The sequence below is a fragment of the Dipodomys ordii genome, unplaced genomic scaffold (assembly GCF_000151885.1).
Source record: "Dipodomys ordii isolate 6190 unplaced genomic scaffold, Dord_2.0 Scaffold8, whole genome shotgun sequence".
Taxonomy (NCBI): domain Eukaryota; kingdom Metazoa; phylum Chordata; class Mammalia; order Rodentia; family Heteromyidae; genus Dipodomys; species Dipodomys ordii.
Genome location: NW_012267224.1, coordinates 17,703,329 through 17,731,174, shown reverse-complemented (window position 1 = coordinate 17,731,174; position 27,846 = coordinate 17,703,329). Strand labels below are relative to the sequence as shown.

The 27,846-nt window shown below is 40.2% G+C and overlaps 1 protein-coding gene across 9 annotated transcripts in view; it reads right to left on the bottom strand.

Moving 5' to 3' along the window:
- Tbc1d1 (TBC1 (tre-2/USP6, BUB2, cdc16) domain family, member 1) overlaps window positions 1-27,846 on the bottom strand; it is a 180,648-nt gene that overhangs the window by 57,084 nt on the left and 95,718 nt on the right. For 5 of the 9 annotated variants that reach the window (XM_013009024.1, XM_013009023.1, XM_013009025.1 and 2 more), the window contains 6 exons: window positions 23,136-23,246; window positions 17,714-17,833; window positions 16,382-16,468; window positions 13,889-14,169; window positions 10,714-10,833; window positions 9,633-9,772 (listed from right to left, as the gene is read on the bottom strand). In XM_013009024.1, the coding sequence (XP_012864478.1) occupies window positions 9,633-9,772; window positions 10,714-10,833; window positions 13,889-14,169; window positions 16,382-16,468; window positions 17,714-17,833; window positions 23,136-23,246 (859 nt within the window). Of the gene's footprint in view, window positions 1-9,632; window positions 9,773-10,713; window positions 10,834-11,936; window positions 12,096-13,888; window positions 14,170-16,381; window positions 16,469-17,713; window positions 17,834-23,135; window positions 23,247-27,846 lie in introns of all 9 variants that reach the window. The other 4 variants (XM_013009031.1, XM_013009027.1, XM_013009028.1 and 1 more) reach the window with 4 other exon arrangements.

The following is a 27,846-nucleotide window of genomic DNA, read 5'->3' as shown; positions in this document are numbered from 1 at the left end:
TTTGTGCTTTGCTGGTGAAAGGGGACAAGGAAATTTAAAATAGTGAGCCCAAGTCCCCAAACTCACACAACATTCACCAAGTGATATGTGGAAATGTGACACCTCCCCTCCCCGGAAAACCCCAGCACTGCTGCCTTTCTTTATAAGGCCCATATCCTGAACGAAATAAGCTTGGGAAGTCTCATTCTCTTCAGGTATTTGAGACCACGAGGCAGCTGCAAAGCTGAAGCAATTGTGCAAATAACTAGCACGCTGTTCTGGGCTTCTGAGAGGTTCTTTATAGCAACCTGACAGTGCTCTCCAAATGCCACATTCTCTGTGATGCTGAAAGTAAAAGAGGGGAAGATAAAATTAAAGAATAGTGCTGGGCTTGAACCTGCCCAGAATGTTGAACGGTCTAGGCCAACCTGGGCAATATAGCTAGACTTTGTCTCAAAAACAAAAACAAAAACAAGCTCTGCCACTGAGAGGAGGCACAATCAGGCTCAGAAAGCTTGTACTCTAGATGATTCGCACCACATCTCCACCTCTATGAGATTGGTGCTATTACTGTGATCAAGTTACAGATACAAACACACTGGCACAGCAAGGTCACACTGCTGCCTTTGACTAAACAGCTCATAAATGGACCTAGGACTAGGTTTAGGCCAATCTGATTTGAAAGTCACAATGAAATGAACAACAATAAATAATCATTTTAAAATAGGCAGTAGCTTGAATAGATATTCCCCATGGATGATAAATGGCCAACAAGAATACGAAAAAATGCTCAACATCAAGTTCTCTAAGTCATCAGAGAAATGCAAATCAAAACTACAATGAGATAATCACCTCTCACCCAATATGATGGGCAATATCAAGATACCACAAGGTAAGAAATGTTGGTGGGGATATGGAGAAACTGGTGCCCTTAGGCACTGAGTGGGAATGTGTAACAGCTGTGGAAAATTCCTCATAAAAATTGAAAAACAAAGTGCTATATGATGCAGCAAAATCACTTCTGAGTGTACACTCAAAATAATTTACAGTGATGTCTGCACCCATGCTCATCACAGCTTTCTTCATCCACCGAGATGCCCAGGGTAAAAGTACATTGTCACAAACCAAACGTGGTCTACAGATTCAACAGAATATAATGTGGCCTTTTGGAAAGGAAATCCTGTCATATACTATATAGTGCAGGCAAACCTGAAGAGCAACCTATGCAAAAATCATGGCTGTCTGGAGAACCTAGTGCAGCAGTGAGTTCGGGACATCCTGCACAGCAGTGCTGCAGCCCCTCTGGCCACCTACTCCATACCTTCTCCTCAGTACTGGACAAGGTGGTAATGTGTAAAACGCAAAAGCATTATTTCTCTGCTTCTATAGTGGCTACAAAGGGCCGAGTGACACAGTTTCAGATAATGAGATGCAAATCACAACACATTTCAGGAGCAGTTTTGCTGCAGAGGGTCTGAGTTAGGGGCACTTTTCCTCCTCCATGCTTTTTAATTTGTTCTGCTTGACAATGAAGGGAAAGCAAATGAGGGAAGCACCTAGCAATGTAAAACAGAAAAAGAGAACGGGCCAGGCTCACCTGTAGCTTCACAGAACCAACAAATCAGCTTTGTTCTACCACATCAGACTTACCATGAGCAAAAAAGGAGTCCCTCCTTGGTTTCAAGAGTGTGCAGTCAGGGACTGGGAAGGTGGCTCAGTATGCTTGCTTCGCATGCATGAGGCCCTGGGTTTGATAGCTCAGCATCACATAAAAAGAAAAAAAGCTGGAAGTGGCGCTGTGGCTTAAGTGGTAGAGCACGAGCCTTGAGCTGAAGAGCTGAGGGACAGCGGACAGGCCCAGAGTTCAAGTCCCACAACCGACAAAAAAAAGAGTATGTAGTCAGTCAGATATGTTCTATAAATAACATCACTTTGGGACAAAGAAAACTGAGCAATGGGAGGGTGAATGGAAATCTGGAGACTCTGCCATGTGCTGGAAGAACATCTGGGCTATCTGCATACAGCTTGCTATATACACTGAGACAGATACTTTATAGGACTAATGCTGTACCATAAGAATGATCCAAGAGAACTTTCTGAAGGTGGGGCATGGGAAGCACTTGTGAAGAGAGAATGTCCCTTATGCCTCCCTCTACCCAATGACTTCTAATCTAACTTTTATAATCTGAAACCTTGAAGGGCTGAAGAAGCCAAGTGCTTCTATCATATCCCCACCATCTCCTAAACACAAACCTTGGCAAGAGAGAATTCTGATATCCCAGGAAAAGAAAAATCTTCCCTCAACAACTGTTTGGAGAAGACAGACTACAACACACAATACCCACTGAGGTAAGATTAGAGGGACTTCTCTCCAGATCTGTCCTTAACCAGCATCTTCAAGATAAAGCACGTGGAGAGGAAATGAACTATACTTCTTCCAACTTTCTGTGGAAAAATGGATTCTTCTCTTAAGTATAAAATTCATAGTTTGGTGCCACAAATCATTTTTGGAATTACGTAATGCCCTAATTACTGTGTTCCTGCTTTGGAAAATAATTTTTAAAAATCTTGTTAAGATGTATGCTGCGAATATTTTCATTTATATAAAAGTGACAAAACCAATTTAGTTGGAAGGAAACCATTTAGAAATCAGTTTAATGCATCCTTTAGCTAGCTTTATCTTAGGACTTTTATAAAGTTAAGAACTCCTGAATGCCTTACAGCTGTGACCTGGAGTGCCCAGCAGGCACACACAGCTTTGCCATCTCCAGGACATCTATATTTCTTCAATTCTACAAATGTGAATACCAGAAACTAGTCATCTATGTGGATTCTAATTATGCCCAAGTTTTAGGATTACTAGTAATGCCCAGTAGGCATGCTTCACTAATAAGAGAATTTAATTCTAAACTACTTGCAACATGATGCGTTTTGGGTTTTAACTGCTTTTTTTCTGATATTGGAACTTGAATGCAGGTCCTGGGTGTTGTCCCTTTGCTAAAGGCTGGCACTCTACCACAGTGCTACTTCCAACTTTCTACTAGTTAGAGATAAAGAGTCTCACAGACTGGCTTCCAATCTCTATCATCATGTCTCAGCATCCTGAGTAGCTAGGATTATAGGCTTAAACCACTGGCTTCTGGCACTACAAAAATAACTGAAACAAGTCCAAATTTTTGATAGTTTATCTTGATAACTGGCTCATTTCTGTGGTAAAATGGCTTAGTTCAGGGTCAAGCAGAGTTGATTTGAACTTTAGCTATTTAAAGTGAGGCCAGTGGCAGCAATAGGACTGTTACTAGTCATGTTTTAAGGGATAAAGCTAGAAAGATGAACACTTCCAAAATATGAGAGCCTAGTATGTGTAAAAGTGCAGACACTAACTGCTTACAACAGGGTAAGGACGATTTCAATAACTACTATTAATACTTGATGAGTTTTGTGACAAAGGAACTAGGATTGGTTGCCTGTTTCACAATCTACCAAAGGATACATTTCTATTTTTCAATCTGTTGTTTGTTTTGCTAACAATCACTCAGAGCTTTTGGGGGCCAGAGTTTAGATCAGAATAGGATGGTTCTACTCAGAAGAATTCAGTCTCCACAATCAGAGCTTTGGGGGTAAGGCCCAGTTTTCACTTTTACAAGTCCCAGAAGATTCTGGGGGCAGATGAAAGAAATATGGCTCTCAGCAAATTCCAAAACCATGTGGCTCCAGTGGCCCTTAGGCTGGCTCCCAAGGGGGCTGCAAGCTGCAGTCCTTGAGGGAGGTTTCCTGGGGATTTGGCTTTCCACACACAGATGAAGATGCTACCACGACCCAAGGCATTCTCCCCCATGCAGTCTGGAGCAAACAAGGTCAGCAAGCAGGGCAGCCTACTGCTGCCCCTATTGGCCTAACTATCCCTGTGGGTTAGAATCACAGATAAGCACCTGGGAACAGGGAATTCCATACCAACTCAACTTAACCCTTCCCTATGCTACAGTCTGTTCCCTACCGCCTCACCTTTTTTTTGTGCCAGTCCTGGAGCATGAGCTCAGGGCCTGGGCACTATCCCTGAGCTTTTTTGCTCAAGGCTAGTGTTCTACCACCTGAGCCACAGCTCTTTGGTGACTGATTAGAGATAAGTCTCACATACTTTCCTGCTCCAGCTGGCTTTGAACTGTGATCCATCTCAGCCTCCTGAGCCTAAACCCCTTCATTAACATTGCTCCACCATTGCATTAATGTTCACTGCAGTATGACTTATGATTCATAACAGCTTAAACATAAAAACAACCCACATATCCCAGTGGTAATGTATATGCAAAATATCATATATCAATCTGTACAATGGAATACTAATCTCCATGAAAAGAATGAAATAATGGATTAGAATATCTCAGACTTTTGAAGACATTATGAGAGGTGAAGGAAGCCAGGCACAAAGACACCACGTATTATATTACTTCATTTACATTAAATGTCCAGGACAGAAAAATCCACAGAGACTAATTAGCAAATTAGCAATTTCCTAGGAATAAAAGGAGAAATGTTTGGGGGCTGCTGACTGGGAAGTGACAGTTATAGGATTGTTTCTGGGGACATAAAAATATAATAAAATTGAGAGTGTACAATTTTATACTTTAAAAACAACATGAAATTGTCTAAATGATTTGTACAGTATGTGAATTATATTTCAGTGGTGCTGTTTGCTGTTTAAAGCGAAACCAAAGCAAACCTTTCCTGCCTAAATCCCTCTTCAGAGCTAAGGCAGCCTTCCCTCTAAGAGCTGCCCACAGGGATGTGAGTGGGCTGTGGGGTACGCAGCACCCTGATGAGTCCTGGGCCAGTGGAGCAGTAGGCTCCTGCAGCATGCCTGCTGGAACTGTGCACTCTGGAGGCCCTATAAGCACAGGGTCATCACCGAAAGGGCCTGGGCCACCTTCCACTTTTTAATCTAGGGGAATAGATGCTGGTCTCCCCTTTACTCCAGCTCTGTCCTGCCTCATTTTGAAGCTGACAAGTGTCTTAGCAGGCCTACAGATTTTACACTCAGAAATATTTTCAACCACTTGCATACATTCCCTTGGCTTTAAATACTTTATCAACTCTCTAGCGCATACAGATTCAAGTTCAAGGTGGCAGATCAAGATCTTCCACTTTGGACATTGTCTTCTGGGCACACAAGCATTAGTGCTCAGGAAGTGAGCCCTGCCAGCCTGGGCACCGTGGCCATAGGGTGTCACAGTCACCTAACACCATCAAAGCTTCCAACTCCAGTGCCTCTTGCAATCCAAGCCCTTAGACCTGCTCTCAAGAGGTCAAGGTAATGTCTCCAGACTGTAAGCCTTAGCTCCAGATCTCACACAAATTTTAAGATTGGCTGTTTAAGTGCCAGGGGCTCACTAGGAAAAGTTAGTGTCTCAGAACAAACAAATAACAATTTGTTTAAAAGCATGTCTTCCAAGCAAAGAGACATGATTTTTTTCCCTTGTTTTGCCCATACCATGAGATCTTGAAGAAAAAAAAGAGAAAAATAAGCTGTGAATGGGCAAGAAAAACAGTTATCATAACAGGGTCAAAAGAAAAACATGAGGCAAAATCAAGCAAGTACACTCTTCTGGGGCCTGGAAAGAAACCATAGCTATTACGACAAAGATCAACACTGCCACCAAGTGGTAGGAACTTCTCAAATCACCCTCTGAGGAACCTTGGGGGAGGAGAGGGGAAAAAAACCCCCACAAAACAATAATTTATGCCCAGACCCCTTTTCTGCACCCAGGACTCAGACAGAGGGGCATGTCCAAGTTGTACACTCAAAAGTCTCCTTGTGTCTAATGTCCAGAAAGCTGAGAACTATTGATCAAGGCAAAAATCAGACAGTATCATGCTTGTATATTCTGGGAAAATTTTACTTATTGCTATTATCAAAATTTCCTAAAAGTACATAAATGTCTGAAGATTGAATTATACAAAACATACAACATAAATAAATCAATTACAATATTCTTTCTACCTTTTTTCCACTAAAAAACTTTTTTCCACAGGAACGAAGTTGAGATCATAAAGACTTAATCACTTGCTTAGTTGTGTCATTAATGTTCATATTGAAGTTTGTACTTAATATTTAAATTTACCCTTACTATAAATGAGGCATATGGGCAGTTATATCACACACACACTCACTCACACACATACACACACCTTTTTGTGTATGTGTGTGCTGATCCTAGGGCTTGAACTTGGGGCCTGAGTGCTGTACCTGAGATTTTTGCTCAAGGATAGCACTCTATCACTGGAGATACAGCCCCACTTGCAGCTTTTTTGGTAGTTAATTGGAGATAAGTCTCATGGACTCTCCTGCTTGAGATGACTATGAACCATAACCCTCAGATCTCAGCCTACTGAGTAGCTAGGATTACAGGCATGAGCCACGATACCCAGCTAAAAAGAATCTTGATCTTCGGCTTCACTGGACTATTTGCTTATATAATGATTTATCTCAAATCAATAAATCATTCTTACCTACATGAGAATAGGTTTTTCTTCCTTTTTCTAATGACATGTCAAGTCTGAAAGCTTCCATTGTTGGTGAAATGCACAATGTAATCTGAAATGCTTAAGTGAAGTGTTAAACTAAGACTAAAATTATTCCTTGGCATATACAGTTGTTTTTTTCTGTTTTTGTTTCTAAAAACATTCCAAGTGGAAAGCTGCCTAAAAAACTATTCCTTAAACAATTCTCTTTTGTGTGATACACTGGGGAAAGAAACTGTGGGGTGTATGTACAACCATACAGAAGCTAATTTTCTACATTGGTCACAAGCCTGACAGTTAAAGCTCTCCGTTAGGAAAACAGAGCCCTGCATACATTTGTATCTTTGTCCTAGGTGCTACCCATGAGTCAAAGTTCTGCTGGAAAGGAACTCGGTAGCAGAGAAGCAAAGCACCATAGGGTTGGCATCATCTGGTATATCACCAAATCTTCCCATTAACTATCTTTTTTTTTTTTTTTTTTGGTCAGTCGTGGGGTGGGCTTGAACTCTGGGCTTGGGCGCTGTCCCTCAGCTCTTCAGCTCAAGGCGAGCACTCTACCGCTTCAGCCACAGCGCCACTTCTGGTTTTCTAGTGGTTTATTGGAGATAAGAGTCTCACAGATGTTCCTGCCCAGGCCGGCTTTGAAGCGCAATCCTCAGATCTCAGCCTCCTGAGTAGCTAGGATTACAGGCATGAGCCACCAGCGCCCAGCCTATCATTACTTTTGTTACTACATTTTCCCCACCACACTAACCCTTCACCATTTTAGACACACAGCTCCTCTCAGAAAAGTCACTGATTGCCTAGTGTAGCTCAAGTAGTAGAGTGTTTGCCTAGCATGTATGAGGTACTGGGTTTGATTCCTACCATCTTGAAGAAAAAAAGGCAATTGATGATCCAGATTTACTTGAGGCTTGTGATTGATTCTTGGAGACCCCTGAGCCCATCTGTGGAGACTTAGAGCAGCCTAACAGAGAAGCCAGCCTCGGACAGGATCAGATTTGTCATGACTGTTTATCCTAAGCCCTTGCTGCTATTTCAAGTGGCCTAGCAATGTCAGCATCACTGGAAGGCTTGTCTCTGGACCAGCTGGGCCTATTGCATCAGAATCCACCTTTTGACAAGATCACTGAAGGACTCCATGCCCATGCAAGTTGGTGAAAAGTTGTGCTATTCCAGGATCTGGACAGTCACTGAGTCAACAGCTGTGTGCATATCTTCACTTAAGGACTGAAAACACCTCCACCTGTTTGCTAGCAGCAAGGGCTACTATAGGACTCAACAGCGAGGCTCTGAAAATGAGAGGCTGATGCAAGACAGGCATCACTCTCTTCCCGCAGAAGAGCCTGTGCTTCTGCCCTCAGCTATGCCCACAGACACAGCCTGAAACCCCTAAAACACAACCTCTTAACAGTCTTGCTTTGATTTACTAACACTCTCCTCATACCAACCACCCTTAACTAAGAAAATACTTTACCAAGTATGGTACTCGGCTTCACACAACCTTTCACCCAGAGAACACATGGCACAAAGGAGATAAAATATTCTTTTCCTGGGGTTTTAGGGGCCATAGCTGTGAGCGACCACCAAAAACCTGGTTCATCTTGATGCCCCGTGCCTTACATATAAACCTATCATGGGCTTTTCATATCCGATTTTGACATTTCTGTTTGCTTTGTTGTGTAAACAGTTGCTTTGCTAAGTCTCTGATAAAACTCAGTGTTTTCCTCTTTAGTATGCAATTTTCCTTCCTGCAGTGCCTACTATACACCAGACCTTCCATGTAAGAAAAACAGATCTAAACTTTAGCAAGTTTGGATTTGAAACAGCCCTCTCAGACTCTATTAAGTTACAATATGAGTTGACTGGTCCACCAAATTAAAAAGAAAGAAAGGAGAGAAAGAGAGCAAGGAGAAAGAGAAAGAGAGGAGGGAGGGAAGGAAGGAGGGAGGGAAGAAACAGGGAACTAGTGATAGCTCTGAGGTACACTGCTTACTTGGCATGTGTGAAGCTTGATTCTCAACACTTGTAGGGGTCGGGGGAGGTGGGATAGAATGATTTAAGAATGTTATATGTAAGTGATTTCTGACTATAAATTAACATCCTTTTTCGGGTAGGTTTCTAAAAATGTCAAATTCAATTTCTTGCAACTTAATCATTTCACAGGGTGTTTAATCAGCCACTTAGCCCTAAGTAAATGCCAGACTAATTTTGTCAGACAGCATTTGCCCAGTCAAATCTCTCTACCTGTATTCCCACTGTTTGACTTTTCATTTTCCTCCCATTTTAAATTTTAAAATATTTAATTAACACCCCCTCTGAATCCATAAAAATTAGAGCCCCCTAAAGTACAGAAATCCCATTTTCCCTTCAATAATACCATGGTGGCAAATTAAATACTATGGTTTTAAAATGACTTGGTGTTTATTTTAGTGGGCATTTCCAAGTGGGAGGAAAAGGATGGAGGAGTGAAAAGCTCCCAGTCTCACTTTGTAACTGCTTAACTGAAGTCTACACCATCAGATTATACACCGAATAGTCAGTCACTTTGTGCATCTCAACAGAGGGTTACAAGGCCCTGTGAAGAGTGTTTCTCCCCAAAGCACTTGCATGACTTTAATTCTCAAGTCAGAGTGGGAGACCGGCCATCTGGCTGTGGACATCTCTGCCACCTACATGTTGGCTGCTATGGCAGGGCAGAAACAAAGACCTGGCATACTTCTAGCAGTGGCTGCTCTGCTGGGACAGTAGACAGTGGACAAAGCAGATACTGACCACAATAGTAGGCCTAGGGCCTCTGTGTGTCCTAAGGATGGGAAGTGACAGTGACAGAGGACAGTGACCTGCTTTGGGAGAAGAAAAGTCACATACTCGAATCCCAAGGTTAAGTAATGTGGGAGGAGAAGGGAACATACAGACTGAAGGCAGATCTAGATGTTAGAATGCTCACAAATAGTCAGATGTGATGGCTCATGCCTGTAATCTCAGCTATTCAAGAGGCAATTAGGAAGATTATGGTCCAAAGCTATCTGGAGTGTGACCACTCAGACTTTCCAGTAGGGAGGAAACACGTTTTCCAGCTTGTGGTCAATAGCAGGGTACCCTAGAGCCTCTGTGAAGGTGTGTGAACTCACCATCATATCTGCTGGGGGAATCACAGGCCTTCTGTGGTGTGGCCACGCGGAGGAAGATCTGCTGGCGCCATGAATGCCGCCGGGTCTTCACAGGGGTCGTGTCCGAGTCACCAAAGTGATTCGCTTTGGATTCATAGTCCCTAAAAGTGCAAGATCATTGGTGTATGACCGGCAAGCAGATATTAATGGCTTCTTTTTAGCTTGACTTTAAAAAAGAAAGCACTTTTAATTATGAATTATTTTTGCATAAACACACATAATTAATCAGAGAGACTGAATCCAGCTCACAGTGGATCAGTGTTCCTAAAGATCTGCTCTCTGTTAAGAAGTTTCCCATAGAAAGAGCAAAACTACACATCTGTAAGTGATTCCTAAGAAATATGTTCACAGACCAGAGATTCCAATTGGTCTTCGCTGGTGCTGCTGCAAGAAAAACTGCATAACGGGTCTGCAGTCACCAGGACCAATCTAGCTTAGCCCTGTATGGGAATATTTTCTCAATACAGGCTCTGATCTCCATGATGACCAGAATTTTTAAAAAGTTAGTTTAATTACAATGAACTATAAAAGACAATGATAACAGCTACTTGCTGATTATGGCTTCTTAAACATTTATCATTTTAGGAACTTTGAAGTATAATTGTTAACATATATAAATACAGTCTAATCATTAATTTTCTTCCCCTTCACAGAATAACTTAAGGAGGCCTTTATATGTAATTTATCCCCAAGTATGTATCAATAATGAAGCAATCAGCCCAACTGGTAGATTAACAACCATGATTTATTTAGGACAACATAAGCTTATTACCCAGGAACATTACTCTCAGAGCACTAGACTTCCTTTAGCCTACGAAAGATAATATTCAGAAACTAACCAAAGTCAAAACTAGAGAACAGGTTGATGGTCCATTTCCCTTAAAATGACATTCAGTAAGAAAAAAAGTAAGAAAAGAGATGCAATACATTTAAATCAAATAATATTCTAAATGGCAAAAGAACAGTTAAAATACCACCATATATTTAACAATAATCTGACACTTTCAACATCCAGGTTTGATGCATGTGAATGAAGCCCTACCTTTTTGTGTTCATAAAGTCAGAGGTGTTATTTTCATCTACAGGAGCCAGAAATTTTAGAAAATTTGGCACAGAGGAAGAAGAATGAAGTTTTTTCCGCAGGGCATTACGGTAGGAGATGCTGAGAGTTTGGTTGAAAAAATACTTTAGGATCGAGAAATATAAACACACAAAGTAAAAAATATAAGTTTAAACATTTTTGTCCTAATGCTAAGAAAAGTAAACTAAGTAAGAAGTTAAAATAGTTCACAAATGAGATTAACTTTCATTTTCAGTCAATATTAAGACTAGATATTTTTTATAGGTATATGCCGATCCCAGGCTTAAGCTCAAGGCCTGGGTGCAATACCTGAGATTTTTTTGCTCAAGGGCTAGCGCTCTATACTTGAGCCTCAGCTCCATTTCTAGCTTTTTTTGGTGTTTATAGAGATAAGGAGTCTCACAGAGTTTCCTCCCTGGGCTGTCTTCAAACTACAATCCTCAAATCTCAGCTTCCTAAGTAGGTAGGATTACAGGTATGAGTCAAGTCACCAGTGCTCAGAAAGACTTGATTATAAAGGCATGCAATTTATGTGTACATGTTTAAAAAAGCATTACATATTCTTTTTTTTTTTTTTGGTCGGTCGTGAGGCTTGAACTCTGGGCCTGGGCGCTGTCCCTCAGCTCTTCAGCTCAAGGTGAGCGCTCTACCACTTGAGCTACAGCGCCACTTCCGGTTTTCTGGTGGTTTATTGGAGATAGGAGTCTCACGGTCTCTCTTGCCCAGGCTGGCTTTGAACCGCGATACTCAGATCTCAGCCTCCTGAGTAGCTAGGATTACAGGCGTGAGCCACCAGCGCCCAGCAAAAGCATTACATATTCTAAATGACTTTTCTTTCCAAATTGGAAAAAGATGATTTTTCTAAAGTAATTGGGGGTTTCAGATGAGATGCAAATGAAAGTGTACAATAGCAAACAGCTGTTAACCTGTGCACATGCACATGTAGGTACACACTAATGTGAGGTGTGAAAATTAGTAAGTAAAAGGGCTTACCATCAAGACTCTTTATTTTAAAGGATGTTATGAATAAGATTAAGTCAATTTATATATCAGATAGATATGATAGACCAAAAACATTCACACAAGCAGCACAGGGGCTGCCAACCTGGCCCCCATGCAGGATGAACTGGGTGTGAACTCCCAAGGTGACAAATGACACTGAACTTGCCATGCGAGATGCTCACCTCTTCGCCACAGCATTCCCACCTTGCTCTCCACTGGAATTATGCTTTAGGTACTTTAAAAAGTTTGGCGAGGAGGCAGAGGGGTTAAGACGAGGTGGAGGAGCAGGAGCTGAAGGCTGACCTGAGCAATGCTTAGACTCGCCCACAGGATGGTCCTCGCTAAGGAGCAACAGGAAAGAGCACTGGGGGTTAGAGGGGAAGGGGAAAAGGAAGGGAAGGAAATAGAGGAGACCATTTTGAAGCTGAGGGGAAAGGAGGAAGAAAACAGAGACTCAATTCTTTGTGTCTCATGAGCTATCAGGGAATCCAAAGAATTCTTTCCCACTCGCTCTCATTGGCAAAGGTTGTTTTCAGGGAAAATAGAATTAGAAGCCATTTTCAACAGTTTCCCTTGTCTATCCTTTCATTATAGATTTTAATTAATGTATTAATACTTTTTCTCAATCCCTTTCTGGGAACTGAGAGGCTAAAAATATTTAATTAGAATAGAAACAAAAGAAAATTTTTTAAAATTTTAAAAACACATTTTCCTTTAAAAGAAGAATATTTTGCTTAATCTTAATGCCTTGTTTCCTGTGAATAAATGAGAAAAGGTATGGGGGTTGGGGGAGAAAGCAAAATGGCCACAGTAGAGAGACATGCATACACAGGCACAAGTCCCCATCCATCATCACTAAGGTCCAACACAATCCATTGCAAAACTACATTCTTAGAGGATAAAGGGAAAGCAGGGACAGTGTTACCACTGTGGCTTATATTTGACAAGAGAACCAGGCCTTTCTAATGGAGCATTCTACTATACTGCAAATGCAGAGGATTGGGCCTGCAGTGGGGATACAGCGAGGCACTAAGAAACTTGACAAGAAACTTCAACTGCAGCCACACTATGCAGCAATAAGATGACCAATTTAAACCAGCTTCTGGAGGAAGTCTTGCTTCTGTGATGTTATCCAACTGAGTTTCAAACAACAGTAATGATCTCCAAGAGATAACAAGCAGCCAGGTCCTTCTTTATAATTCCAGACTGGTAGATGAGCCCCTTCTCTCAAAGCATTCTAAACACTTGATGCACAGACTCACTCCTCATTTATGAACTACATATATATGACAAGCATATCCTAAGGTTTCTACCTATGGCAGAAGAAAAAAGCCACCACACCTGGGTGTGGCCCTATTTCACACTTATGAGATGAGGAAATTTAATTGTTTTTAATATATTCCGTGTCCATTTACAGTGTAATCACTAAGGGACTTTAGAAGGAACAGGAAAAACTGCCATCATACTACTCACTATAATCAGAAAATGCCAACTATTCATTTGAGCCCAATTACTAAGTGATTAAATCTTTTAGAAGAACATAGAATTCCCACAGTGAAAGATTTGAAGAACATCAACTACAATGCTCTCCCTACTGAGCCTTCAGCAGATATGGCCAGGTCACAAGTAGCTCAAAATAGAGCCAGACCTGAGCCCAGCTCTGGTCCAGCCCAGCTGTCCATAGCAGGCCATTCTGCTTGTGGAGATACTGTGTCCCCACTCCACAGAGGCTCAGTCCCAGATTTCTAAATGATGAGCCTCCACACACTCGCACCCCCTCCCCCTTCCCGAGGCTGGCAGCCAAGCTCTCTCTTGTCTGACATGTAATTATACAAGCCAAGTACCATTTTTGCTCATTACCTGCTTCCTGACAATGCTGGAACCTGAACAAGCAGCAATCATCTCCTGTCTATATACATCCTAAGGGAGCTGGGAAGAATACACTACTGCTTCCAGTTTTATCTTGCCATCCGTAAAACCTGACTCAGTAAGTACACCCAACACACACACACACACACACACTCTCACTCTCACTCTCTCTCTCTCTCTCACACACACACACACACACACTGGTTAGTTACAGATATATCCAAGGTATTTGCACAGCAAATTTTGTGCTCTAAGCAACTCTTACTTTCGTTCATGAGGTGTCTCTGTGCTCACGGAGTGATACCTCAAAAGTTTTCTTTGAGCGACTCCTGGAGATCTCTGCACAGGCTCCGAAGACTCCGGGCCCTCCACTGGGAAATGGCTCAGGGTGTTCGCTCGTCTTCGGAAGGCCTGCTGGGGTGACAGCAGGGCAGGCTCTTCTGGGAGGTGGCTCTCCGAGTCACTGGACAGGTCATCCGAGGAGCTGAGAAGCTTGAAGGAGCTCTCAGAATTAGGCATGGCATCCCTGTCACCCATGGATGGCTCCTGGCAGCAGACAGACAGTAGGTTGGAAGTCACACAGGGGAATCTGGGAGAAGTGAAAAACCTCTAACCGCAGTCCAAGGCTTTTTTTTTGGTCAGTCGTGGGGCTTGAACTATGGGCCTAGGTGCTGTCCCTCAGTTCTTCAGCTCAAGGCTAGCACTCTACCACTTGAGCCACAGCACCACTTCTGGTTTTCTGGTGGTTTATTGGAAATAAGAGTCTCATGGACTTTCCTGCTCAGGCTGGCTTTGAGCCATGATCCTCAGATCTCAGCCTCCTGAGTAGCTAGGATTACAGGTATGAACCACTGGCACCCGGCTTCATTTTTTTTTTTTTTGGAGCTATAGTTTCGTGTTATTCTGGTCTGGCTGGCCTAGACAATGTTCCTTCTATTTGTGCTTGCCTTTGTGCTGGGATGAAAGACTTACTACCCTGGCTGAGATAAGAGTCTTGAAAAACTTTTTGCTGGGACTGGCCTCAAAATTTCAATCTCCCCCCGCCAAAAAAAATTTCAATCCCCAATCTCCATCTCCCAAGTGCTAGGATTCTAAGTTTGAATCACTGTGCTTGGGTTGTTTTGTTTTGGTTATTTCTGAGAAAGCTTCTGATTTCTGCCTGGGCCAGCCTGGTCTGCAATCTTCCTACTTTTTCTTCCCACATAGCTGGGATGGCAAATATATATCACCATACTGAGGTTTTTCTGCTGTAATGAATGATTCCCAGCATGAACCATGGCACCTGGCCAGGAATACATTTTAATATACAGGTACTTATTAGAATGCCACCAAGGGCCCACCAAAAACATAGAGGTCCATTATATACCTGATGGCCAGAGAAAGATGCTAGTGGAGGATTAGGAAAGTTGTTCAAATACAAGAACGAAGGACACAAGCCATTACATATAATTGTTTTCAAGTGATGCCATAAAGACTCCCCTCTCATAGCTGGAAGTGTAGTTCAACAGTAGAGCAATTATCTAGCATGTACAAGGTCCTGAGTTCAATCCCTAGCATTGCAAAAATCCCTCTCTCTGAAAAAGAGATATTTACTACTGCTTATAAAACTATGTATGCTATATAACTAGTTCGCTGTTCCGAGTCTATTACATTTGAAATCTCTTTCTAAAGTTGTTAATATTGGGGCTAAAAACTATACTTCATTAAGTACTGAAAAATGTCTTCCTAGACATTTGTCACAGTCCAACAGAACTCACTTAACTTCTTTCTGCATTGCATTTTCCTCTTCTGTAAGGGCACAGTGAAAATTTATCTCACCATTTCTAGAATTGTTACAATGCTTTACACACTGCAAAATGTATTCAAATGGAATCTACTGTTTTTCTTAGGCACTCTCTCACTACTAAATGCATAAGCATTAAGAATCATAATAATATTTTATATGCTATGATTTCAACATACATGCTTTTACAAAGAAAAGAACTGCTATCATTACTGTAAATCAGTGCTTAAAGGAGGCTGAGATCTGAGTATTGTGATACAAAACCAGCCCAGGCAGGAAAGTTTGTAAGACTCTTTTAGCTCCAGTTAACCACCAAAAAAGCCAAGCTCACTTCTTGGCAGATTTGAATTAATCCCAGGTAGGTGGGAGGCACAGATAGGAGGATCATGTTCTGAGATCATCCTTGGGCAAAAATGAGATACAATGTGAACAATAACTGAAAGCACAAGGAGCTGGAGGTATGGCTCCAGCTCAGTTCAACTCCAGTACAAAAAAAATTAAATTTAATTATAAAGATGGAACTAGCTAAAGGACAACACTGCATCCTTCTCTAAATTTGCAACCCCCCTTTTGTAGTTAGCCCAACTTTAACTATTTTTTTATTTAAAGAAAAAATCTACTGTGGAAATGTAACTCAAGTGAAGAGTACCTGAGGCTTTGAGTGCAAACCCCACTACCACCAAAAACCTAATACACACATACACACACGTGTGTGTGTGGAAAATCTACTGGTTATTCTGCTATAAATTAGATCTTAGTTGTCTAAGAATATAATATTGTTTCCTTGTTTATGGTATGGCCACTTACTTTTTATAAAGCTTCTATTTTAAAATTGAGCTAGCTAACCAAAGGTCTAGAAATACCAAACTTTACGACTAGAGGTATTAGGCGTTTGTGCTTTCTGACAGAGCCCTAGAGATAGAGGGGCTGTTGGCCTGATCCTCGGGGTGTTATAAAAAGGTAAAATGTACTTACCTTGCTAGTGTTACTTAATGTGCTAGACATGGAGCTGTCCAGATCCACACTGGAGGAATGTTCCTGCAGGCCTCTGGCCTTATTGCCCTACATACATAAAGACAATGTAGTTCATTTAGGACTCTGCAGATTTTGGAGAACCATACGCTAGAGTCAGCTTGATCTATTTAAGTAATCTGAGACTATTGGCTAGATATACATATACATTAAAACAATCACTCTTCTGTCATTTTGTTTGTTTAAAGATTATACCATACTAAATATTCCGCAATTTCTTATGGCTCAGTCACTTGATAAAGATAATAGGTGGGAAGAAGAGACAAATCTATGAGGAAAAGTAGATATTCAAGTAAGCCCACTCAACAGTTTGTCCCCCAAGTTATAAGACATTAAACGGCCACCACTCTCCCTATGTGTCACTCTCTCTAGCCCTCTCTGAGCTTTCAAAAGCAGCCCCTCCTCCTCTGGTTTTTTAAATGTGCTATTTTCAATTTCTTGTAATATATTTCAAAGTTCAGAAATATCAAACAAAAATTAACTTTCTTTTTAAACTAGATAACACCTATGTTTCAAAGGGAATGTGTCATTAAAAAAACTATAATGATATATGGTAGCCTCCAAAAAGGTATGAAACTCTGACTGAAAGTTGAACTTTCATTTTTTCAGATGTGCCAACCATCAAGGCATGAAGGAATGGTGGTGTGCTTTCTGATAACTCTGAAGATGACACCTGTTTTGTAGTTTGTTCTTGCCTGTGACAGGTACTCAATTTTGCACAATAACAGCCTTAAACAATAAGTAAATTAATGGATGCAACTATGTTTTAATAAAACATTATTTACAAAACAATTGAAAATGTGTGGAAATTGGTCCAGGAATCCAACAGTTTATAAAGCTCTGCTATAAAAAGTTCCAGACAGCTAAGAAAAACAGCTGGAAGTTACTGGCTTTTAAAACATTGTCTCTAGTGACACCAGGGAGAACCAAGACCATACCATGGCCTATGCAATCTATGCTCCCTATACGGACTGGCCAATGAGCAACACTCTTTTGGAATACAAAAACAAAACAAAATAAATCCAAAGAGATAGAATGTAAGAGTAGAGCAGCTCTCTAGAGATCGAGGCAGGAGGATCAGGAGTCCAAGGCTAGCCTCTGCTATATAATATCATTGTTCTAAGACTAAACATAAAAAAGGACTTATGTATACTTTTAGGATTTATATTTTTGTACTTGAGTGATTAAAGCTGGTATATTAAAGGCATAGAATTAAATCTTAGGCTCTCCTAAAAAGTGATTTAATCTAAATTACAAGAAAATTAAGCTACTTACCCGGGATAAAATACTTTCTAAAGATTCTGTTAAAGATCGCTTTGCTTTGTTTTTCAGCATATCTAGCCTAAAACGAGTAGCACTAGGTGGTAATTCACTTCCAATATTCTCTGCTGCAATCTGTGACACAGGAAAAAGTGAAACGATTTCTATTTTTATATTGGCTTATGTGTATTTGAAACTTTAAAAGGAATTACAATGCACAAATCCCTTTGCAATTATTCTTCTTTCAATATTCGTTTTGAGATTTATTTACCCATGCTGGCAAATGTCCTTTATTCTTCCCACTTCAGTTCAATGTTTATTCTCTGCTTCTACGCTTTTTTACAAAGGAGGATGCAGTGACCTCTCTTAGGCAGAGCTCCTTAATATTGCCGGGGAAATAATCATGTTCTTGAGAGCCTCTAGCACTGTGCATCTTCAGTGATCCAAGCATTTTCAAGCTTCTTTCTTTAAATGGCACCAATTCACAGTCCTCAGCTCAGCACATGAGTTTTACCTTTACGAAGTACTGCCTGGATTCTTACACTCTGCCTTTCTGTTGGACAGAGGATGTTCTCTTATTATGTCTTTCCTAATTACTACTGCTATTAAGCGTCTTTCAATTTCATTCATCAGTGCTGATGAATAATAAAAGTGCTAATTCACTAATGAATGCTACAAATGTTTTCAAGGTGTAAGAGAGACAGTGTTCTGATAAGGGCTACATACTGACAAGAGCTACATAATTGTCCAATTATCTATGATTTCATTCCTGTGAGAATTAGGATATACACAAAAAGAATGGCTATTGGTATAAAAATTCCTTTAACAAGAGACTATAATTTACTTTTGTGTTCTGTTAGCACTGAGCACAAGTACTCTGGATGATAAAGCTTGCTCAAGAGGCAGTGAGTAGATGAGTAATGGCAGACAGGCTCCCAAAGAATGCATGCCTAAGGCAACAAAGACTCACTCAACAAATATTAAGTGCCTATGATACTTATGTACCTTAGATTGGTTCTGTGCTAGGGGTATTCTCCAAGAATAAGAAAGAGCCTTTCCAGGATTGAGACAGTTCAGCTTCCAGGATAAAAGGAATCATCCACAAAGAACCTTGAGAGGCATTCCTTGAACTCAACACTAGTTTCCCCAAAAGTGAAGATAATACACAACTGCTTTTAAAGCTCATAGTAGTTTCATACACTAAAGCAAATCAGATTAATTGGATTTGATATATAAATATTGACTACAAGACTAAAGAAAGCAAGATCAGGCCTGAAGAATCCTGCATACTTAATTCAATGCTGCCTCTGCTCTCCTCTACGAAGTCCTTTCTGTTGGCGCTGATGGCTCATACCTGTAATTCTACCTACTCAGGAGACTGAGATCTTAGGATTGAAGTTGGAAGCCAGCCTGGGAAGAAAAGTGTGAGACTCTTATCTCTAATTAATCACACAGACACACACACACACACACACACACAGACACACACACACACACACACATACAGACACACGCACAGAGCCAGAAATGGAGCTGTGTCTAAAGTAGCAGAGCATTAGCCTTGAGCAAAAGAAGCTCAGGGACAATGTCCAGGTCCTAAGTTCAAGCCCCAAGACTGGCACCAAAACAACAACAAAACCAGAGTCCTTTCTATGTCTTATGGCACGACTCAACTATAATTTGTAAGTAACATCGATTTAGAATTGACATTGAGAAGCTAGACATCAGTGGCCACTTTCTGTAATCTCAGCTACTTGGGAAATGGAAAAAGACAATGGAAAGATGATAGTTTGAGACAAACTTTGGCAAAAGAAAAACTTTCTCAATCCATAGCTGAGTACAGTGGTATAGCCTGGCATCCTAAACTACATGGGAGGCTAAAATTGAGAAGATTATGGTTCTAGGGCCACCAGGGTGGAACAATTAATTCCCTCCATCTCAATGGAGAAAAGCTGAACACAGTGATGAGGTTATGTTATCCAAGCAAGGATGAGAAGTCTAAAGTAGGTAGACTCAGTTCACACATGTGCCTGGCAAGAAACAAGATCTTAGTCTCAAAACCAAAAATGGGGATCTAAAGTCATGGCTCAGAGGTACAGCATCAGTGTGGAAAGTGCAATGTCCTAGGTTCAAAACCCAATTTCTGTCCAAAAAGGGGGGGAAATTAAAGAAATAATAATTAAAATATAGAAAATAATATTCTGCCATGCAGTTGGCTCTCACCTGTAGTATTAGATACTCAGGAAGCTGAGATCTAAGGATTATGGTTTGAAACCAGGAGGTGTAGAAAGGTCCTTGAAATTCCATCTCTAATCAGCAAAATGCTGGACTGGCGGGCATGGCTCAAGTGGTAAAGTGCCAACCATGAACAAATAAAGAACAAGACCACAAGACCCTGAGTGTAAGGCTCCGAGTTCAAGCCTTAGTACTGGCAAAAAAAAATGTTTATAAATACATAAAATAAATAGAAATGAACAAATAGATAACGGACCCAGGATAATAAATATCAGTACAGCACTAAATTTTAAGCTCCTAAAAAACATGATTACAATAATGTATCCAGACCTCAGACAAATTGGCTTGGCCACCTGGTAACACACTCTTTGACTTGTACTCTCATTTTCTTGTCTCTAAAACAAGTATTTTCTTCCCTACTTCAACATTTCTGTTGGAGTATGAAGGGAATTTTTGACTAAGGAATTATTAACATCTGATACACGGCAAACATTCACTGACAACTGATTTAATGTTAATTTTTGCACTGCTTGTGAATACAAGTAGAAGTAATATGCCCCTCTGACTAAAAGGTAAAAGGTGTCATTTTTAGCTTTAATGTACGTTCATATACCTTTTAGTTATAATGTATATATACATATACAAAGTTAACTATAACAATATATAGGTCTTTTGCCCAAATTGACACCTTTTCCATAAGACTTGAAGATGTGTTTGTCTACTTGATGGAAATTGAGCCTTCTGACAGCTCTAGATGTCGGTTAATGAAAGGGGTAAACTCATAAATAGATGTCGAAATGAATTCTTTTTGTGGAGGACTAAAGGTAACTTAAATAAATAAAAACAAACAAACAAACAACAAGAACAGGTTTCCATAGACTCACTGCCTCGGGCCCACTTTTGGGAGAACTTCCTTGTTAACACCTTAATTCTACCTGTGTAGGTCACATCCTAACACGTTTTCTAGGCAACAAGAATTTTTAGATGCAACAAAAAGGCAATTAAATCCATATAGCTAATTGTCTGACAGCAGCAGAAAATTTGAGCAGACATTCATTGGAGAATCTCAGCTACATCTATTGGCAACGCATAGGTGCTCAATGGCCCAGGAAGGGGTGCAGCCTGGGGGTTCTTTTCTTAAGTAAGTTTTAGCAAGGATTTATTTTAGCATAAAAGGATAAAGTAGAAGAAGTGGAAAAAGGAAAAAAAGGAGAAAGATTTCCTGCTTCCATGTAAGAGAAGGGATGAAGACCCCATAACAAGTTCTTTGCAGACACAGAAGCTTCTAGATGACAGATCATTTACAAATTCCTAGGGAAGGGGTGGGAATCTTTTTTCCTGGATGGTTCTATTATGATTCACATAATAAAAATTTAGGTGGCTGTGAAGAAAACTCCCAAGACTTACTGAATATTAAATCTTTCCTGAAGTTGTCTTGGCCAGGCAATATCATGTTATTTCCCAGTCCTTAGACAGCCAACAAGCTTCAGGCCTTGTGTTCTTGCTCACAGCTGGCGCTCTACCACTTAAGCCATGTCTGCAGCATGGTTTGCTGCTGGCTATTTTGGAGATGTAGTCTTAGAGACTTTCCTGTCTAGGGTGGCTTCCAATGGATCTTTCGGTTCTCAGCCTTCTGAGTAGCTAAGACTGCATATGTGAGCCATTAGTACCCAGGCTTTGGACTCTTTTACAATAAATTCTAATATTTTGAAGATGGAAAAAAAATACACATACTTCTCCACTGAAGAAGCTCAACTCTTACATTGGTCCACAAAAAGGAGTTAGTACATACATCTGAACTTTCCATCAACTATAAATCTTCATAGTATTTAAAAACACTTCTCTCCACTATTAATGCTTCATTCTTTCACTCAGTTATGATTTCAAAATTATTGATTTTTTGTCAGAGACTAACTGGGGGAAATGGAAAATCAGAACTATGAAAAAGCTATCCATGACAAAGAGACAAAAACCAGGTAGAGAGTGAAAAAGAGAAAGGAAACTTGAAAAGTGAACAAGAAAATTCGCTGAAAACCTAGACTGAGAGAGGTCTATCCTTAAGTAAACAGAGGGGCTCAGAACCCCAATGTTACCCATCAAGTCCAGGCTAGAAGGGGAGAAATGGGACTAGACCAAGGCCAAAAGCCAACGACACAAACAATACACTGGTGTCGGGCCACTGCTACAGGGTCCTAGGCTGTCAGAGGAGATAAAATAAAACAATGCCAGCCATTGTATAGAGCTATGAGAGTTTATAAAAGGCACATCAGTGCCAAAGCTAACCAGCCAAACAAATAAAGAGGATTTCTACCTGTGCATCCAATTAGAACTACACTAACTTTAGGTTAGCAGACAATGAGGGGCATCTGTGAGGAGAGCAAGGGAAGATACAGTACTGAGTACCAACATGCCTTTCCTGTGTCTTTGGAATAAGCATTCAAATTATATTTAAAAGGAAAAAGGCAGTGCACTTTTGGAAACTTAAGAAACTTAAGTACCCTTTACTGATTTCTTTTTTCTCTAAATTCTCTGGGCCAATAGCTTTAGAAAATATAAAATGTACATGGTTGGAAGCTATTAGTGATCAAATGAGTCAAAGGAAAGTGGATCATGAGGCACCAGATATACTGAATGCCAAACTCTTCAAAAAAGAGATCCGTAAGTAGTACCACATAGGGTACCTCACAAACAGCAAAGCTATATAAAGCTTGCGCAGTTATAAGATAGGAGGGAGACTATCCTCCTGCAAAGTGTAATTGATGGAAGTTCTACAGATGAACAGCATTTAACCAGGCTTTCTAACACTGTATCTGACTGGTCAGTAACATTACAGAGTACTTTCAGATACTTTACACAATCCCAAAAGCTACTGTATAATCTCATTTTCAAGGAAGAAACATGAGGTGACAAAGAGAAGCTCCAACAAGTCACATAGCTCATCGTGACAGTGCTCACTCTTAATTCTTCATGCCTTAAATCACACTCAGATCACATTAAGTGCTCCAACCCTCTATAAGGCAGGCAGAAACTTCTCTCATCTTCTCTATGTATAACTAAGACTCCTAAATGTTTCCTCCATGTACAATAAATAAAAATAAATTAAGGCGAAAAGGAGGCTTTAGTGCTATAGACAAGCAACAAGACTTTGCATACACTATTTCCTAGTAAATATTACAATAATAATGATAATAAAAGTGCATACCTGTTTCATCTCTCCAATGTGGATGTGCTCTTTTTGTTTCTCTTCATATAAACATCTCAGAAAAGAAATAATTAATTCATTCTCTCGCTGCTCATTTCTTGGTCTCAATTTCTTTAAAATATAACATAAATGGGATATATTAAGAATACTTTTAATTATTAACAATTAAACACTTCTAAAGAAGGCCTGACGTCTACTCACTGATCATGCTTTTTACCAAATCATCTCACCAGGGGGCACCAGTGATCTTAATAGTGAAGTTAAATTTTTAAAACAGAATAGTGGAGTCACTGAGCCTAATTTAGATCTGATCTCTGATGTTCTTTTAGCTAAAATTTTACCATCAGATAGGGACATGGCCAAAATATTTAATAAATAAACAGTTTTTTAAACAGAAGAAACAAAATCTATGTCAACACCCAGAGGTCAAGAGCCATAATGACTACACATTTATAAGCAATTAGGAACTAAAAAGGAACATAGCAACTGGATTCAGGGTTACAGGGTCACATGCCAAATGTGTTCATCATGAAGCGCTTTGTGGAAGCCCCATGGGGCAGGCACTTCCATGTAAAATTTCATAACTTGCTCACTCTCTTCTTCCTCTCTTTGTTTAAAGTCTGTCTAGGTCTTTTACTATGTAAGCAGGGCACTGACAAAGCACAATACATTAGAAATCAGGATATGTAGGATTATTGCCAAACAAGTCCAAGTCCTTTAGTTTTAGCTTCTTGGTCTATTAAAATAAGAATTGTGCAAAAAATAAACTTCATGGTCTCCTTCAGCTCCTAAAATCATAGCATTTGAAATACTGGTCACAGTCTGTTTTCAAAAGATCATCCAATTTAACATATTATTTTATTTTCTCTTAATATGGAAAAAGCCAAAATGAACTACTCAGTAGTTTGGTAATACTGCCCTATCCTGTTGTGGCTCCAAACTTCTAGCCTGCCCTTTAACACAGAGTCAAGATGAAATACAAAGATCAACTATACATGCAGCACCATTCTTGGCAATTTTTCCTCATCTAACTAAGGAATGATGGTGTTATCTTTTATGTCACAGTATTAAAAAGAAAGGTAACTTTAATCCAGACCTCTAGCATGCCCTCCCTTAAAGGAAAAGATCATTTGAAAGGGAGGTTGTAACCAGGCACAGATGGCTCACACCTGTAATCCTAGCTACTCAGGAGGTTGAGATCGGAGGATTGCAGTTCAATGCCAGGCCAGGCAGGAAAGTCCGTAAGACTCTTCAATTAACCACCAGAAAACCGGAAGTGGTGCTGTGGCTCAAATGGTAGATCATTAGCCTTGAGCTGAAGAGCTGAGGGACAGGGCCCAAGCCCAGAGCTCAAGCCCCACAATCAACAACAACAAAAAAAAAAAACAAGCTGTTGTTACTCAAGGAAAAGACAATAAATGATTGGGGGAGGGGGTCTGTTTTCACTGATAAGTTTGAAGTTTCATATCCAATCATCCAATATTTTAGAGGCTGAAGTAGACACTCAACCTGCTCTTCACACCATGAATCCTGATGTTACATAATTTTGTACATCAGATGCTAAAAGTAGATTTTTTCCAGATTAAGTTTCTATTAGATAGTCAAAGGGGGAATGTGGCAGCAAAGTGTATCCCTGCAATGTCATCTTCACATGTGCCAATCAGACACATGGAAAACTATGTATCTCCAACAGTTCACAAATAAGAAGAAGCTTTGCAATGTCACAAGTCTTCTTAGGAAGAAAAGGGCCTATATGCCCTCATGCCCAGTACCAGTCCTATCAGAGTGCTCAAGGTCAGCAGCCATCATCTCCAACATTATTTCTATAGTTCACTTCCCTTTCTCCCTTCCTCTCTTCCACCTTCTCTATTTTTTCAGTACTAAGGAGTAAACTCAGAAGTTCAAGCACTCTGTCAACCCAAGCCATACTGCAGACTCAGGCTAGTTTTTCTTTGATTTTGTGTTACTTTTCATTAACCATTTATTTATAAAAGCACTGAATATAGTATGCATGTTTTCTTTAACTACATAATCATGTACTATTGGACATAATTAGAATTTCATAATTGCCTTATGAAAATTTGTCCCTGGGGGAGATTTTTAGAAATAAATTTCTCTCCAGGAAAGACTGTGCAAAGAAAAAGATTTACTTTTCTAAGTGAACACATAAAACCATAAAGCCATGTCTTTGTTTATAAACTTTCTGAACTGTATGCCTTTCAATATATTAGCAGATTATAGGTACTATCTAAAAAGAAACCAATAACTTGGTCTGGAAAATGTTTTAGAAAAGAACCAGAATGGTCACTGAGAAAGCAACTCTTGAATGGGCTATGAGAAGAAAATGTCAAATCAAATGTACAGCACTCAAGAAAGACAACTGCAATAATGGGAATAAAATTGGGGCTGGGTTTTCAAAGCCAATGACAACAAGATTCTTTCTTAGTTCAGACCAACACAGAAAAAAATAAAAATTAGAGACTTCTACAACGCAGTAGGTCCTGAGACATTACCTACAAGGTTTTTCCCCCCCAAAAGTGAACCCTTGTTATTTGCTTGTTTTCTAAAGTCTCTTTTGCCATCACGTGTCGGGTTGTTTTAAAAACATGCATGGAGAATGGAGAAGCTCAGACTCCTGGCCATCAGTAACACCTCACTGCTACAGGAGGAACTTCTGTGCATTATCTACACTGTGTGACCTGTGTTTCAGAACATGCTCTGTGGCACGCTCAGCATGAATGTGAAACCTCACACTAGAGAAGAGGCACATCCTCTCTGCTTGTAAGATGCTCCTATAAAAGACTCACACACCAGTAAGTGGGTCAGTCCTGGCAGCCTTGGCTTCAATTCTTTTTTTTTTAATTTTATTTTATTTGTGAACATACTGTACAGAGGGGTTACAATTACATGGGCAGGATAATGCGTACATTTCTTACCAAGCATTGCTGCCTCCTCCTTTGGTTTACCCTTCACATCCCTTCCCAGCCTCCCCCCTCCCCCCCAATCCCAATCCTTCTCCTTCCCCCCCTTCCCCCCCCCCGCACCGACGTTGTAAAGCTCGTTTTGGACATGATAACTTGTACTTCTCTTTGTTGCAACAGGTCCACCTGTATCCTTAAACAACTGGTTTTTCCCCATCTCCTCCACAAGTTATACTGACATCAAATATAGTGAAAGCAGGGGTTATACTGTGGGGGAGGGACATACAAAGCAACAAAGAGATAGTCTTATAAATGCGTTAGAAACACATGCCTGAAAGAAAAAACATTAAAATACATGTCTAAGGGTTCATTTTCCTGACATCACATTACCTGACTTTTTCCGCTTGACTCATAGATATACTAGATATTGCAAATAAGGGAAACCATGGGACCTATGTTTCTTTGGGCCTGGCTTACTTCACTTAATATAATTTTTTCCAAGTTTTTCCATTTCCTAACAAATGGGGCAATGTCATTCTTTCTGATGGAGGCATAGAATTCCATTGTGTATATATACCACATTTTCTTGATCCATTCATCTACTGAGGGACATCTGGGTTGGTTCCATATCTTAGCTATGGTAAATAATGCTGCAATAAACATAGTTGTGCTGGTAGCTTTAGTGTGGTCTTGTTTGTAAACATTTGGGTAAATGCCCCAAAGTAGGATTGCTGGGTCATAGGGGAGTTCTATGTGAAGCCTTGGCTTCAATTCTAAATGCATTAACAATCAGTTGTCCATTTCTCAAGTCCACATATAAATCACATTGCATTTTCTCTAGTTAGTTCAAAAAAACATAAAGGCAATTGAAAACTCTGAAAATAACTTTCTAAGCTATTTTTGAAATATTAATAAAAAAAATCATTCCCTGGGCTGGGAAGTTGGCTAGGGGTAGAGTGCTTGCCTCACATGCATGAGGCCCTGGGTTCGATTCCTCAGCACCACATAAGCAAAAAATAGCTGGAGGTGGTGCTGTGGCTCAAAGTGGTAGAGCACTCACTAGCCTCGAACTGAAGATGTGAGGGACAGCGCTCAGGTCCAGAGTTCAGGCCCCATGACCAACAACAACAACAAAAAAATCATTCCCTAAGGTCCTTTCTACAAATACATGGCAACACTACTGCATAAGGATGACAAGGGAAAAAACTAGGGACTTAAAAGAAAAAGATAATGCTTTAAATTTTTAATGCAAACATAAAACAGATTATAGACTTTATGGTCTTATTGTTGACTGTTTAATTTAATCACTCCTGTATTTGTAGAACCAGCCTGCTGTCACAAGCCTTAACCCACCACCATCACCCCAAATAAAACCACATTTATTATTTGTCTCCAGTGTCCTACAAAAGGGTTAATAAAAGTGCTAGGAAGCCATGGAAAATACCTATCTGCTGGGGCAAACATGAAATTGGGGATGAGCTATTCACAGGATTCATAATAAGCAAGCAAACACACCAACATAGCAACATGAGTTCTCAGACCCACAGCAGCTCATACAAGGATGGACAGGTGCTATGGAAAGCCAATGACTTTGGATTTTACTTCATTTTGTGTGGTTTTTTTTCTTTTTCTTTTTAGATTTTATTACATGTTCTAAAGCATGCAACTTTCAGATTCATATCCAAAGATTGAATCCTTATTTTCCCCTACTTTAGCCTGAAATCCTGAGAAGGAATGGGTGGACAGAAGTCCCAAGGAACGGAAAAGCATGTGTGGACCAGAGTCCAGGC